Raw genomic sequence first — 13,317 nt, forward strand, 5'->3', positions numbered from 1 at the left:
GAATGTCTCCGGGAACGTTTGCTGATGATCCAGAAGAGATTCTGGATCGTTTTAAATCATTTCAGAAACAGAAACGCTTTAAAAGCATTCTATCCTGAATCCGAGGCCGTTTTGTGGCGCTCGGCGCCGCCCCGGCCTCGTGAGGCTCGCTGCCGACGCTCGCTCTAAATAAGTAAAGGCTCTTTAACGTTATCTTTGCGTTTCTGATCAACGGGAGCCGATCGAAGCGGCGGCAAACACTCGTCCGCTCCTCGAACACGCGATCAATTATTCATCTCAGAAGCTGCACGCCGTAATAACGAGACATCCGACACATCCGACCACCGTCACTCACGGCAGGCTCGCTTTGAGCATCCGAGACGCACGCACGCACACACACACACACAATACTTCTCCCTCTCCTTTCCCTGGTGTGTCTGCATACGTGGGCGGATGTTTTGCATGCAGCTACCTCGTCCCTGTGTGTGTGTGTGTGTGCACGTGTGTAACTCTTTTATGCGTGAAATGGAGAACACTATGCACCTGAAGGCACGCGTCAACACGCCAAGAACAGCCATCAGCAGGGACTTGAATCCTCTCCAGCTGTTGACGCGCGCACACACACACACACACACACACATATAAAGAGTTTTCTTTTGTGTGTGCGTGAATACAAAAACGCATTTGGCATGAAAACTAATAAAGAATATTTTTCCAATCGCATCCCACCCACTCATTACTAACTAACTACAGCCCCCCCCCCCCCCCCCCCCCGGGACTAATAAATGGCATTCGTTTAATTATTTCTACGTTTAGACGCCGCCGTCACACACTCGCTTTAACAACGCGTGTGTTTATGGCTCCTGAACTCATCCCAAATTATCGGGTGGGATTGTCTGGAAAGAGATTTAAAGCAAATGGATAAAGTAAAACGGAACGTTTCTCTCAAATGGAGCAAAAAAAATAATCATACAAAGATAAAGGTGTTTATTTAGGTTTTACCTTTCGCCCGCCGGCGTCCCTGAGGTCACGCCGTTTTACGGTTTGTGTGTTTTTAAAAAGGGAGAAACAGAAAAAAGGCCTCCCCGAATTAATCACTGGCACATTTACAAGTCGTGGCATCACCATCATCATCATCATCATCATCATCGCCTTTGCCGAGATAAACTACACAACCCTTTTCCGCGAGGCAACTAATTAGCCGCAGAAAGGTCACGTAAAGTCAGGGTGTGATTAGAGAGAGAGAGAAAGAGAAGGGGGGCGAGGGGAGGGGGGCGAACGAGACTGACAAGAAGAAGGAGACGCTCACATACGTCTCGTTTTGGCCTGCTGCCAGAGCGTCTCCTCTTTGCTCCTCTTCCTCCTCCTCTTCCTCCTCCTTTCAGCCCAGACTGAGGGCTTTTTTTCTACAAAACGCTGGCTTCAATTTTTAATGAAATGCTTATGTTGCTGCACCTGGACACGTTGGCTACGCCGGCCCATCAGGTAGGGCTCCCAGGAGGGTCATTAAAAAGCAGCTCGGCCCCGCCCGGGCGCCAGAATCAACGCGCCCAAGACAGGCGTGGATCCGTTCTCTGGGTGGAAGCGGGTTCATTTTCTGCTCGCCTGCTTCTTCAGGCTACGCGCTCCAACCGCGGGGTCGTGGATGGATTGGGATGCACGTGCACGTGCGCACGCGTGGGTGCCGAGTGAAAACAGGATGCAGGACCCGCATCATTCCCAGCGTTCCGCGTACACTGGTCTCGCCTCAGGCTTTCTCCCAGTGGCTCAATGTTGAGCGGAAACGTCTCGTATGGCGGCGCGCGCTTCCCTCGTCAACGGCAACGCGCGGCAACACACGGCAACACGCTGGTTGACAACGACGCCGGCACTCCCAACCTTTGGGAATACCCTGAAGTGAGGCGCCGGAGCGTTCTCGCCGTCGCGGATCAATTTGATGTACAGTAGGTGTCATTCCGCCGGCGTTCCCGAAGCAACATATGCCTAGCGACACACACACACACACAGCTGCCCTTCTACCTGGAATAGCCTGATCCCAGAGGGCGGGGTGGATGGAGGGGGGGGGGACTTTCAAACACACTCTCACACACACACATAAAGATGCAGGGTGCAGCCTAATGTGGTTTAATCACTCCCAGCTCATCCATCAGGGGCTCCGGTGGGGAGTGGAGTATTTTATCACCACTTTTAAGGGTTATTAGTACAAATACACTGTCACCCTGCATTACCACGGCAACGCTTCAGGGGGCCATGCCCTCCCCACATTCATTACAATCTCTATCAATATCTATCAGAACTAAACGCTCCCCTCTCTCCCTCCACCTCCTCTCCTCCACACTCACCGCCATTAAGAGATGGAGACCGACCCCCCCCCCCCCCCTCTCCCCCTCCTCCTCTTCATCACGCACGTCCATCTCCCTTCACCTCCTTTGACACACGCCTCTAAAAGTTTCGCTGCGTTTATCGCCCGGTGGCTCGTCCAGCTGTCGGCCGTCGGTGATGGAGTTCGGACGGTGATGAAGGACGCCGCCGGGCGGCGGCGGGAAGGGCCGGGAGGTCACTCCGAAACAAAAGAGGAATACAAACCGGGCGTCTCCTCTTTCCAGACAGGCTGAGCACATTCTTCACTCGGCGCCGCTGCCAGCGATGCAAAGGTGAGAGGATTAAGAGAGATTTACTGTCAGTCCAGGAAAGGGACAGTTTGCACCTTCCGTCCCGAGGAGGACAGGAGGAGGACATCAATCCAGAGACACGTCCGTTAGCGGACAGCAAGACCGACATCCCGACCAATCCGAAGGTGTGTTCTCGTCCCTGTTGGACTTTACCGGACGACTCGGGACAGGGAGAACTTCAAACTTGTCCCTTCATGTGGAGTTCGTGTCCATCTTTGCATCAACAAATGTCCCCTACTTCCTTTTAGCTTCGCTGCTAAATAGAAGCGACCGGCTAATCCGTTAGCTCGTCTGACGTCGGCCTCCCGCCCTTTAGATCGGCGAGTATCCTGCTGCGATCCATCGGGTCGACCGTTCAGCCTCCGGTGAGATCCAATAAGGCCCGGCAGCAGGAACCGGGCCGTGGATCACGTGGTTCCGAGTCCTGGCACGCCGTCACGGCAGCTGTTGGCCACAGGTTCTCCAGCTAGCGAAGGTTATTTGGCTAACTCACGCAGCTTTCTCTGGCTAAGTGGTACAATTACGGCGCCTGCACAGCGTTCTCATGCGCGGCCCGCACCTGGCGCCGCCGCCTCCACGAGCATCGCCACGCAAACCAGCCTCCAGAAGATGGATACAACCCCCCCCCCCCCCTCGCCGGAAAACTAGGCTATGAGGAACAATTTAAGTTTATATATAGCAGCTAGCTCCAAATTAAAAAGCGATTACAGAGAGAAACATTTAAGTCTCTGCGCTGAAACGGCCTCGAAGCCTGCAGGTAATGAGATTTAAGAAAACGACCGCGTGTGAATCTGCTTTTACATTCAGGCACGTTTAATGACAACCTCCACCATCAAATGAACTCCATATGTTGCATCGCTCATCGCCCCCCCCCCCCCCCCCACTACTCAGAAAACACACGACCGCTTCAATCGTCGTCTTAAACTTCCTGTTTCAAGCCCCCGTCTTATCAGGTGGCTGTTTACATTCCTTTAATTAGCTCGTTTTCTTTCCCCGAGGATCATAAAGCAAGAATCCATACAGGCATTCCCAGAACGCTCGTTTTGCAGTCTCGCATATTTTATAGCGAAATAAAACGGCGGGGTAATGAACATTGGAATTTGACCCCATGCTGTCCGGGCCACGCAAAGGTCAGGGCAACGCGTTTTGCCTGTTCTTGCAGGGGGAAAGACGCAGAAAGGTTTTCCATACAGGAAGACGCACGATGAAACCGCCGGTTAGCGCCGCGAATCCCGCGCGCGCACTCCTCGCCTATCGTACGCAACGTGAACTTTAAACTGCAGCCTCGCAGATATGGAAGCGGAAGTTTTTGGCTTTGTCGTACCTTTAAAAGCCCGTTTAAGGATGTGTGCATATTCGTGTGTGTGTGTGTGTGTGTGTGTGCGTCCGTGTGTGTGTGAAACACCTCAAGCGCCGCCTTCATCCTTTTGAGAACAAAAGCGCTCGGCATTACGAGACGGTCCAAGCCGAGTTCTGCCCCGTTATTTATGGAAAACGAGGAGGTTATGGATTAAACAGATGATGCCAAGACAAACGGGAAGAGAAGGAGCCGTGATTCATTTCCCAAACAAGCAAAGGCGGGCCAAAGGACGAGCAAATCAATGGCAGCCTGGATGCTATCCGGCCCGGAGCGCCGACGGGCCCCCGAGCGTTTGGCATGGATGGAAATGTGAAAAGTGCAGTTTCTTCATGCACACGGAGACGGACAGTCTTCTCCATTTTGTCCTGATTAACGTTACACAATTTGTGCGTTTGATCCCGGTTTAGCGGCGGCGGCGGCGTGCAGAACGGCTTAAACGGCTGAAGCTGATGACTTTAAGAGACAACGGCGAGATCCATCAAATTAGAACGCAGCCGAAACAATCAAATAATGCACCGGATGAATGATGTCACTGTAAAATCTACGCCTTATCGCCTGGGCGGGGACGGGGGGGGGGGCAATCCATAGCGGCGCCGCGGCGGGAACACGCCGAACGTCAGCAATGCGCTAACGCGGCCACCGGCGCCTGTTGTTCAGCGCAAACTCGATATGTTAAAATGAAGAGAAGGAAGAGCGGCGAGGAGACCAGCCTGGCCGGCGCCACTCATCTGGGCACCTTCTCTAAAGCAGGGAAGAAAAAAATCAAAAACACGCCAGGAAAGAATTAAAGGAGGGAGAGCGGGAGAGAAAGAGAAACGGTTTCTTCTTATAAATAGCGGCGCTCGCCAGGAGCAGAGGAAACGAGAAGAGCTCGACACGGGGCTTAGGAGCGAGAGGGGGCGGGGCCCGCTGCGTGAAAACGTCTCCAACCGGAGCGCGGATTAGTGTTCCAGCCTCCTCCACCAGAACAACTAATCACCTCCACAGCTCCCTCCTTTCATCCCCCTTTCTTCCGCCGCTCTCTAAACTATCATTTCTCTCCTCTCATCGTCATTACGGCTAAAATTAAAGCAGAGTATGTTCTGCCAGGAATGATTAGCCGCCGCCGCCGCCGCCTAGCCGGGCGCCGTGAGGTGCTTCACCAAACTTCAGAAAGCGTCTACATGTATGATGACAGGGGATGTCACAGATCCCACCCCCCCAATCCGTGCCTCCACCTGTCACTCCATCCTTCCCGTTTCTCCGGCTACCTCGCCGCCTTCCATTTCCTCTCCCCTCGTCAAGGCTCCCTCGCAAAAGATGTCGACCGCGACGACAACAAGGGCGCACCGACGCAAAGTTGAAACAGACCGGAGCGACTCGGCTCCTCCCCCTCTCTCATCCGGCAAACTCAGCTTCTCTTTACCTTCCCTGGAATACCGAGGGCGGGAGGGGAGGCAGTAGCGTACGGATGTACGGATGCACGGGGGGGGGGGGGCGAATTCATTCTCCGCCGCGGCGAGGCGGGAAAGCAGGCTGCTGTCTTCGCCGTTTGCATATTGTCTCCACAAATAGCGTTCACCCAAAGGCGAAGAGGAGAAATCGCTCCTGAATATTCATTTACAAAATAACGGTTTGCTGATGAGGCGATAATCAATTAGCTAAATGTTTCTACGGAAAGCCGGCGAGAGGGAACCGAGGCGATGGTAATAAACACACAGAGTTTGTGTTGAAGCAAAATGACGACTTCAGCAGAAGCTGGCGCTGAATATCGCTACGGCATTAGCCCAGATGGAGCGTCCCACGAAGAGGACGAAGACGAAGGGGGGGGGGGGGGGGGTTCTAATGAGCTTGTTTGTACAGTAAGAAAGAGTTTGTTTTACAGACGTTTTTCGTAAACGCACCTGACGCCGCCGCACAGCGGGGTGTGTGTGTGTGTGTGTGTGTGTGGGTGGGTGGGTGGGGGGGGGTCAGACCGGAACCGGTCCATTTCAGCATATCATCTGGACCCGGGAACATTTAAAAAGAGCCCGTTTGTGGACAGAGAACCGGAATCCTTTCCTTCATGAAACTACGAACCGGATCGGCCCGTTCAGACCGGCTCCCCGAGTCCAGCGCTTCCTGTGTAATTGGATTGTTGGACAGGCATCGCTACGGCGACGCCGTTGTGTAAACACGCGAAAACCAATTAGAAATCATTTAATTAGGCCTCGCGCCCATTAACGGACAGAACCGCTGGATGGAAGCAGCTGCTTTTAATAATAATAAGAAACGTCACCGCTGGAGACTTCCGGCTTCTCCTCCAGGCCCCGCGCGCCCCCCGGCAGCCGAGCAGGACGCATCGCCCTCCAGTGGCCAGAAGGTGAAATGCAGCTGACCCTGCCAGCTGTGCTCCAAACGGGGTCAACTTCTCCCGCGTGTCGAAGAGGGGGCAGAAGGGCTAAAGGAAGTGGCACTTTGGCGGGGGGGGGGGGGCGTGCTGCCCTCTTTTGGTGGGGGCCCCCAACTGCACCTCTTAGCTCTAAGGCAGCAGCTGAGCTTCAATAAAGGGCTGAGAGGAGCCGATAAGTTCAGTGATGGATGAAGCGCATAAACCGCCGAATAAATCAAAGCTTGAAACGCAATCAGGTCCCGCAGCCTCCCGCAGCCCCCCGCAGCGCCCCGCAGCGCCCGCAGCGTCCCGCAGATCAGATTGCGGGCGAGCGTGATGCTGAACACGGATTGTGAACTGGAGCCGGTGTTCTGCTGCACGCACACGCACACGCACACGCCTCCTGCCGTCAGGCGAAGCTCCAACCCCCCCCCCCCCCCCCCCCCCCAATCAATAGGCTCCTGCGGATCATTAGTATTATAATTACTTGTGTTATTAATTTTGCTTTAATATCACGATTCGTAATTCAACCTGATGAAAGATCAAAGACAAATCATCTCATGAAAATCGATGCTGAAACGGAGATTCCGATAACGCTCCTGTTTTCTCCTCACGCATATCAGGAAAGTTATTTATGAATAAATATATTATATAAATATAAATATAGCTGACATGTTCCACGGAGGCTCCGCCCCTCTGAGGGAGAACATTATGGATTTGTGTTGCCTCGCAAACAATTTTAATAAAAAGCTATTGATTGGGGATCGAGCCGCGCGCCCGCGGCGTGGCCCCGCGGCCCCCAGTGGGTCCAGATCATTAATGCCCTCAACTGGTGGCTTCACTGATGCAAATGGGTTCAATGCGGGCCTGGCACACGCACGCGCACACGCACGCGCACGTCACGGCGTGTGCGTGTGCGTGTGTGTTTTTCCTCTCTTGCAATACGTTGAATCCAATAACCGGTGCTGATGCGTAAAACCTCAGAGATGATTAATGACGTTGAGCGCGCTCGGACTCGGACCCGCACGCAGGCTGCCCACGCATCACCCCGCAGCGATCCACGCCGCTCCGACACGAGCCGCGCACGGCCCGTCCCCGGGGGGGGTAAAGCCGTCGGTGCAGCGACGCAGTTTTATTTATCAGATACTTTTACTGATCATGACCTTCAGGATGCCTGCTGGCCCTGCGGGTCCCCTGGTCCCCCCCGCCGCCCCTGTCTTCCCTCCTGAGTTTATAGACTTATTTGTTTTATTTCCAGTCACTTTGTAAACTCTTTATTCGGCAGGTCTTTTTAATGCAAGCTTCCTGGAAGGAGCGGCAATAAAGGTTTGGGGGGGGGATCAATGCAGAACGTATTAGCCTGACTGGCTTCGATATGAAAAGCATTGATCCTCTAAAGTGAAGCTCATTTGGGGGGGGAATCCACGCAGGCCAGATGGAGAAGCACAGCAGGAGATGCGCCCCCCCAACAGTTATTCACATTATATTTCAATCCCATATTGGATTCAGTCACACAATTACAGGGGGGGGGGGGTGCTTGGTGCAATGCATGCATTATGGAGGAACATGTCCAGTAATACAGCATCGGGACTAACATATTTAATTTGCAAGATTTAAGATTTGACAAGGCAAAAAAAAAGAAGGGGGGGGGATTTAGGATTGTTATATGGAATTGTAGGAGATTTTATTTACTTTATCTTAGATATGTGCCATTTAACGTTTGTAATTTCATGTAATCCTGTCCTTTTTTTTGGGGGGGGGGTGTAATCTTTTTTCAGCAGTCACCGGACACATCAGCATCCCAGCAGCGTCTCCGCTGGGGGGGGGGGGCGGGATGCACAACAAGCACACCCCACACGGTAATCCGCTCGAGTGGACTTCCAGCGCTTCCTCGTCCCGACGCCGGCTTCAAGCCCCGCCTCGGATCTGGACGGCATCAAAAGATGAGGGCGTCCAGGTATGGCGTGGGGGGGGGGGGGCGCGGCGCTCCTCGTGAAACGCTGAAGGCGCAGTGGGGTCAGAGGTCACAGGCTCCGATGCTACCTTCCATTCATCCCCTCTGGCGCGGCTCACCTGGCTGCCAGGTCGGCAAGCTAACCCCTAACGCGCGGAAACGAGGCTCAGCTTGACGGGCGGGGCCGGAAATAACACGGCGGCTCACGGGGGCCCCCAGCCAACGGGGGGCCGCGACATTTAGTGACGTCAAACGTCTGCTTCCAGAAAGATCCAAAATACCGAAGAGGAGGAAGCAAACGTCTCCATTCAAGAGGCCAGAACCGCACACACACACGCACACACACACGCGCGCACGCACACACACACGCACGCACACACGCACGCACACACGCACACAAAGTGAAAGTTGGTGGCTTCAAGCAACGTGTGAGAAACACGATGTTCTCCTGCAACATAAAGGAGGAGTGTGTGTGTGTGGGGGGGGGGGGGCATGGGTTTATTACCTGACACACACACACACACACACAAGATGCAGTTTGTAGAATAAAGGCTAAATAACAAAAGGAGTACTTCCTCCTGAGAAAGAAAGAATCTTGCTTTATTGTGTTCATGTTTTGTGTATTAAGAAAATAAAATCTGAATTATTCCATAGAATATAAATCCCCCCCCCCCCACTGCAGTCACACAGTAAACGGCTCAAATTAAAGCCCCTAAAATGAATCAAGAATAAACGCGTCGAGCCGTTCAATCAATCAGCGGTCCGGGAACGACGCGTCTCATTATCAATCAGAGCCACGCAAAACACGGCGAGGAAAAAAGAACCAAATAAAATGCTCATCGGACAAGCCACCCCCCCGCTCATGTCTTCCTTCAAAGAGAGAGAGGGAGGAGAGGGAGGGAGCGAGCGAGCGAGCGAGAGAGAGAGACGCAGGGTGCAGGACCCACACGGTGAAGTTCCAGCCAATTGCATTCCAGAGAAGTGACCACGGCCAGTGATAAGCGCCATAGATCAGAGCCGTCCCAGACGGGGACGGGGACGGGGACGGGGCAGCAGACAGACAGGAGACAACAGAGAGCTCACCGCCCGGCGCTTCCGCCCCTCTGCCGTCCTCACGCCGCACTTTGATGCCCCTTTTGCAACAGGAACGCCAAGAAAGCCGGCCGTGCTGCACGCCTGCACGTTTACGCTCCATGACAAGAATGAAGGGGCGAGCCAAGGAGGAAAAGACAGAGAGAGAGAGAGAGAGAGAGAGGGAGGGAAGAGAGCTGCCGCCGCATCCTTCCTTCTCACGCTGCGACGCATCGCAATCACAAAGACACACACACACACACACACAAACGGGCTTAAATTGTTCCCAAAGAGAACAAAACAAAGCATTCAGCACCCCCCCGCACCCCCCCCCCCCCCAGACACCAGAGCCGGAGTTCTGCCGAGCCCGGCGAGCGTCGCAGCAGAACCCTCGGACGGGGAGCGGGGAGCTTCCCCAGCCTGCCTGGCTCCGTTTCTCTGCCTGTTTACCGCTTTGAAGCAGGCGGATGACAAAAGCATCAAAAAGCACCTGCGGGCGCACGCACGTCGACACGCACGTCGACACGCACGTCGACACGCACGTCGACACGCACGTCGACACGCACGTCGACACCCTCCGCTCGCCGGCCCGATGCACAGTCACGCGTTCCCCATTCTCCAGGAACGTGGGCTCAAAAGCCGAATGGACAGGCGTGCATTGTTGCAGTCTGCTTTTGTTGTAATGGATTAGAATGGGAACGCTCCGCCCCTCCAGAGGTCTCCTCGCCACGCGTTTAGGCAATTACCGGCACGCCGCTTAAGGCCGGGCGCCATCAACAAGCGCCAGACAGAATCATAAGGTGTCCGTTGGATTGTTTCCCCTGCTGCAAATCAATTTATAGCATCGTGCCTTTGTGCCCAAGGGGGAGTCTTAAATCTACTGAAGAGCAGAGCCGCAGTCACGCGTCAAAAAGCAAGTCTGGCGGTTTGAAGGTGGCGTCCAAAAGACTGAGGCGACATCGTCGGTTTCGTTGTTCACAACAATGATCACACGTATTATTGTTCATCCTGCAGGAACAGGAGTAAGTAACATGACTCGGAACTCTTCGCCGTGAAGTTTTCAACCATTCCAAAGGTCGAAAGGTGTCCCCTACAGGTGAAGTGATCTCAACTCGAGTGTTTGAAATCTGTGGCACGAGTCAAAAAAGGTCCGTGTCCCATCTAACTCTGTTGTTGTAGTTCATAGTGAGCTAGCTCCTGCAGCTAGCTCCTGCAGCTAATAACTAATAGTGGCATATATAAATGAACAAAAAAAAGTATCCGCCTCGATAAAGAGAGGAGAGAGGAGCTTGGCCAGCTCCTCTAAAGGGAGTCATGTGGTGTTCACGGACCCACGTCAGTAATAGGAATTTCTCTTAGCTTCCAAACCAGACGGTGCATTGAGGCGCAGTTGATGATTAAATAGACATAAACGACAAAGTAGTATTTTCAAGTAACAAATACACATTTAATTACAGCACAACACTATGTTGTGATGCATTAAGTCGTTCCAATTTCTGTATTTCAGAATTCCGACATCCTTTCAAGTCTGTGAAGGCAACTGCCTGACGTCATTTGTTTTGTTTCTGTGGCGCGACGAGCAGCGGGATCTCAGCTAACGCAGCACTGTGCCCCGTTTCCATTTAATTTAGACAACTTAAAGATCAATGGAGAGTTCTTTGGTGAAAGACAACCCGCTGCTTTTACCTCTCAACAAAGAGAAAACTGTCTATGACGGATTATCACGGTCCGGGTAAGAGAACGCGCCAGTCTCCGGCATGACGAACCACATTCAAAACATAACGAATTAATAAACACCTTACTGTAGAGAAACTCAAATGCGTAACAGAATATATATTTAGACTTTACACAAATGTCCACGAACCTGCGGTGAATTCGGCTCACGTTTAATACTCGTACAATGTAGGATAAAGTTTTTATAATGTTTGGGACACTCGTCGCTTCGACGCAGCTAACGTAGTGCTATGCTAGCGTTAGCAGAACATATCAGCAACTGCGCCGCGAACCTAGCTAGCTACAGTTAGCCCTCGTGACAGTTACGACCATGTCACGCTGATTCTGACAGGAACGAGACTTCCGGTTGAGAATACAGCTCCCGCCGGACGGCCAGCTCGCCGGCGCCAGGTAAAAACCACCTGAACGTCACAAGACGCTTACCTCGTGTGTGTGTTGGCGTGCCTCTCATCTACGCGCTAACCCGCACGCCTTCTGCGTGCACCAGAACAGCACTCATTGTCTCATTGGGTTTTTGTAACCGTGCACGGACTCGCTCTTTGCAGGCTGCACTGCTGCTGGCAGCTGAAGCACCTGTTGCGCGGGCACGCGCACGTCGTGAAGCAGGTGAGCCCTCCGCGCAGCGCCAAAGCCTTTGTAGTGTTGAGCAGGAAAACTGCATCGTGGTGTTTTTGTTGTTGTTGCGTGATTCCTGACAGCCCTGTGTGTGTGTGTGTGCGCGCGTGCGTGTTGCGTGCATGTCTCTCTACATTTCACTGTGTAATTAACCTCGAACTGCAGAATGTCCCCGTTTGTTCCGCGGTTATTTGGATGAGATTGATATTCCACCCCGGGCTGCAGAGTTCATTATTTTCTCAGCCTTTAAGCGATCATTAATTATTAAAGATGGTGGCAGCCCCCATTGATCACCAGCGCCGCGTTGGCTTTGATTGGCTCTGGTTTGACTCCTCAGAGGCTGCAGCAGTCGGCTGATCTCGCCGGGTTCATCCTGGAGCTGAAGACGGTCCTGGTAAGGAGGCGGCGGACGCGTGGTCGGTTGGCGTGGTCGCTTTGTGAACACCCCCCCCCCCCCCCCCCCGGGCCCTCTGCGCTCGCCACCGAACACGAAACAGTGACGGCCCATCTCTGTCCTCGCAGGAAGTGGTTCTGAAGCGGCTGCCCGAGTTCTGCTCCGTCCCGCATCCACAGTATTATTCACAGCTCGTCGGCGAGATGGAGGCGCTCGGCTGGAGCAGGTAAGTGATGCTAGCGCGCCGGAGCGAGCGCCGACAGGAACACGTGCTACCTTTAACATCTTCAGCGTTCATTCTGATGCTAGCGCGCCCGGAGCGAGCGCCGACAGGAACACGTGCTACCTTTAACATCTTCAGCGTTCACTCTGATGCTAGCGCGCCCGGAGCGAGCGCCGACAGGAACACGTGCTACCTTTAACATCTTCAGCGTTCATTCTGATGCTAGCGCGCCCGGAGCGAGCGCCGACAGGAACACGTGCTACCTTTAACATCTTCAGCGTTCACGCTGATGCTAGCGCGGCCCGGAGCGAGCGCCGACAGGAACACGTGCTACCTTTAACATCTTCAGCGTTCACGCTGATGCTAGCGCGCCACTCCTCCCGCTAGCTGCGTGCTAACCTTCTGAAATGATGAAGCCCTGGATTCGTTTCTTTCTACATTTTACAGAACGTCGCGCGAATATCAAGTCGTCTCTCCCTGAGGAACGACGGCGTAATATTTCCACCCCCAGGATGAAACCCAAGCTGTGGTTCTCCTTTTCCTCTTCCTTTGTGGGCCAGAAGCAGGAAGCGGGACGCAGGAAGGCCGATCACTGAATTAGCTGCTTTGGTGCGTTTCCCCCAGAGGGAAGCGAGACGTCCCCGTGAAGCCGCTGCTATAAGGAGCAGCGCTTGTTTTCCTCCTGCGACGCCCCCCCCCTCCCCCCCCCCATTAACAAACGGCTCTTAATGACTTCCTTATTTTTAGTTATTGAGTTATAGTTAAATCCAGGCCACATTCAATAACTCTCAGGCCGAGCTAACACCATCATCTCCGCTCGTCAGGAGAGGAGGAGGAAGGGGGGGGGGTCGGGGTGGGGGGGGGGGGGTCGGAGGAAGATAACTCCTCTCCCCCAGCTCGGATTACGCCTCGACTGACTACTTACACTCATTTTCCACTTTCCTATTAATGACCACGGCTACAAT

General features: G+C 53.6%; 1 protein-coding gene across 1 annotated transcript in view; it reads left to right on the top strand.

Annotated features, from left to right (window-relative positions):
• Positions 1-11,032: 11,032 nt before the first annotated feature.
• fancl (FA complementation group L) overlaps positions 11,033-13,317 on the top strand; it is an 11,452-nt gene continuing 9,167 nt past the window's right edge. The window contains 5 exon segments of the mRNA XM_068741031.1: positions 11,033-11,106; positions 11,430-11,510; positions 11,666-11,726; positions 12,073-12,129; positions 12,258-12,355. Coding sequence (XP_068597132.1) covers positions 11,033-11,106; positions 11,430-11,510; positions 11,666-11,726; positions 12,073-12,129; positions 12,258-12,355 — 371 coding nt within the window.

The sequence above is a fragment of the Brachionichthys hirsutus genome, chromosome 7, assembly GCF_040956055.1.
Source record: "Brachionichthys hirsutus isolate HB-005 chromosome 7, CSIRO-AGI_Bhir_v1, whole genome shotgun sequence".
In the NCBI taxonomy this organism is placed as follows: Eukaryota; Metazoa; Chordata; class Actinopteri; order Lophiiformes; family Brachionichthyidae; genus Brachionichthys; species Brachionichthys hirsutus.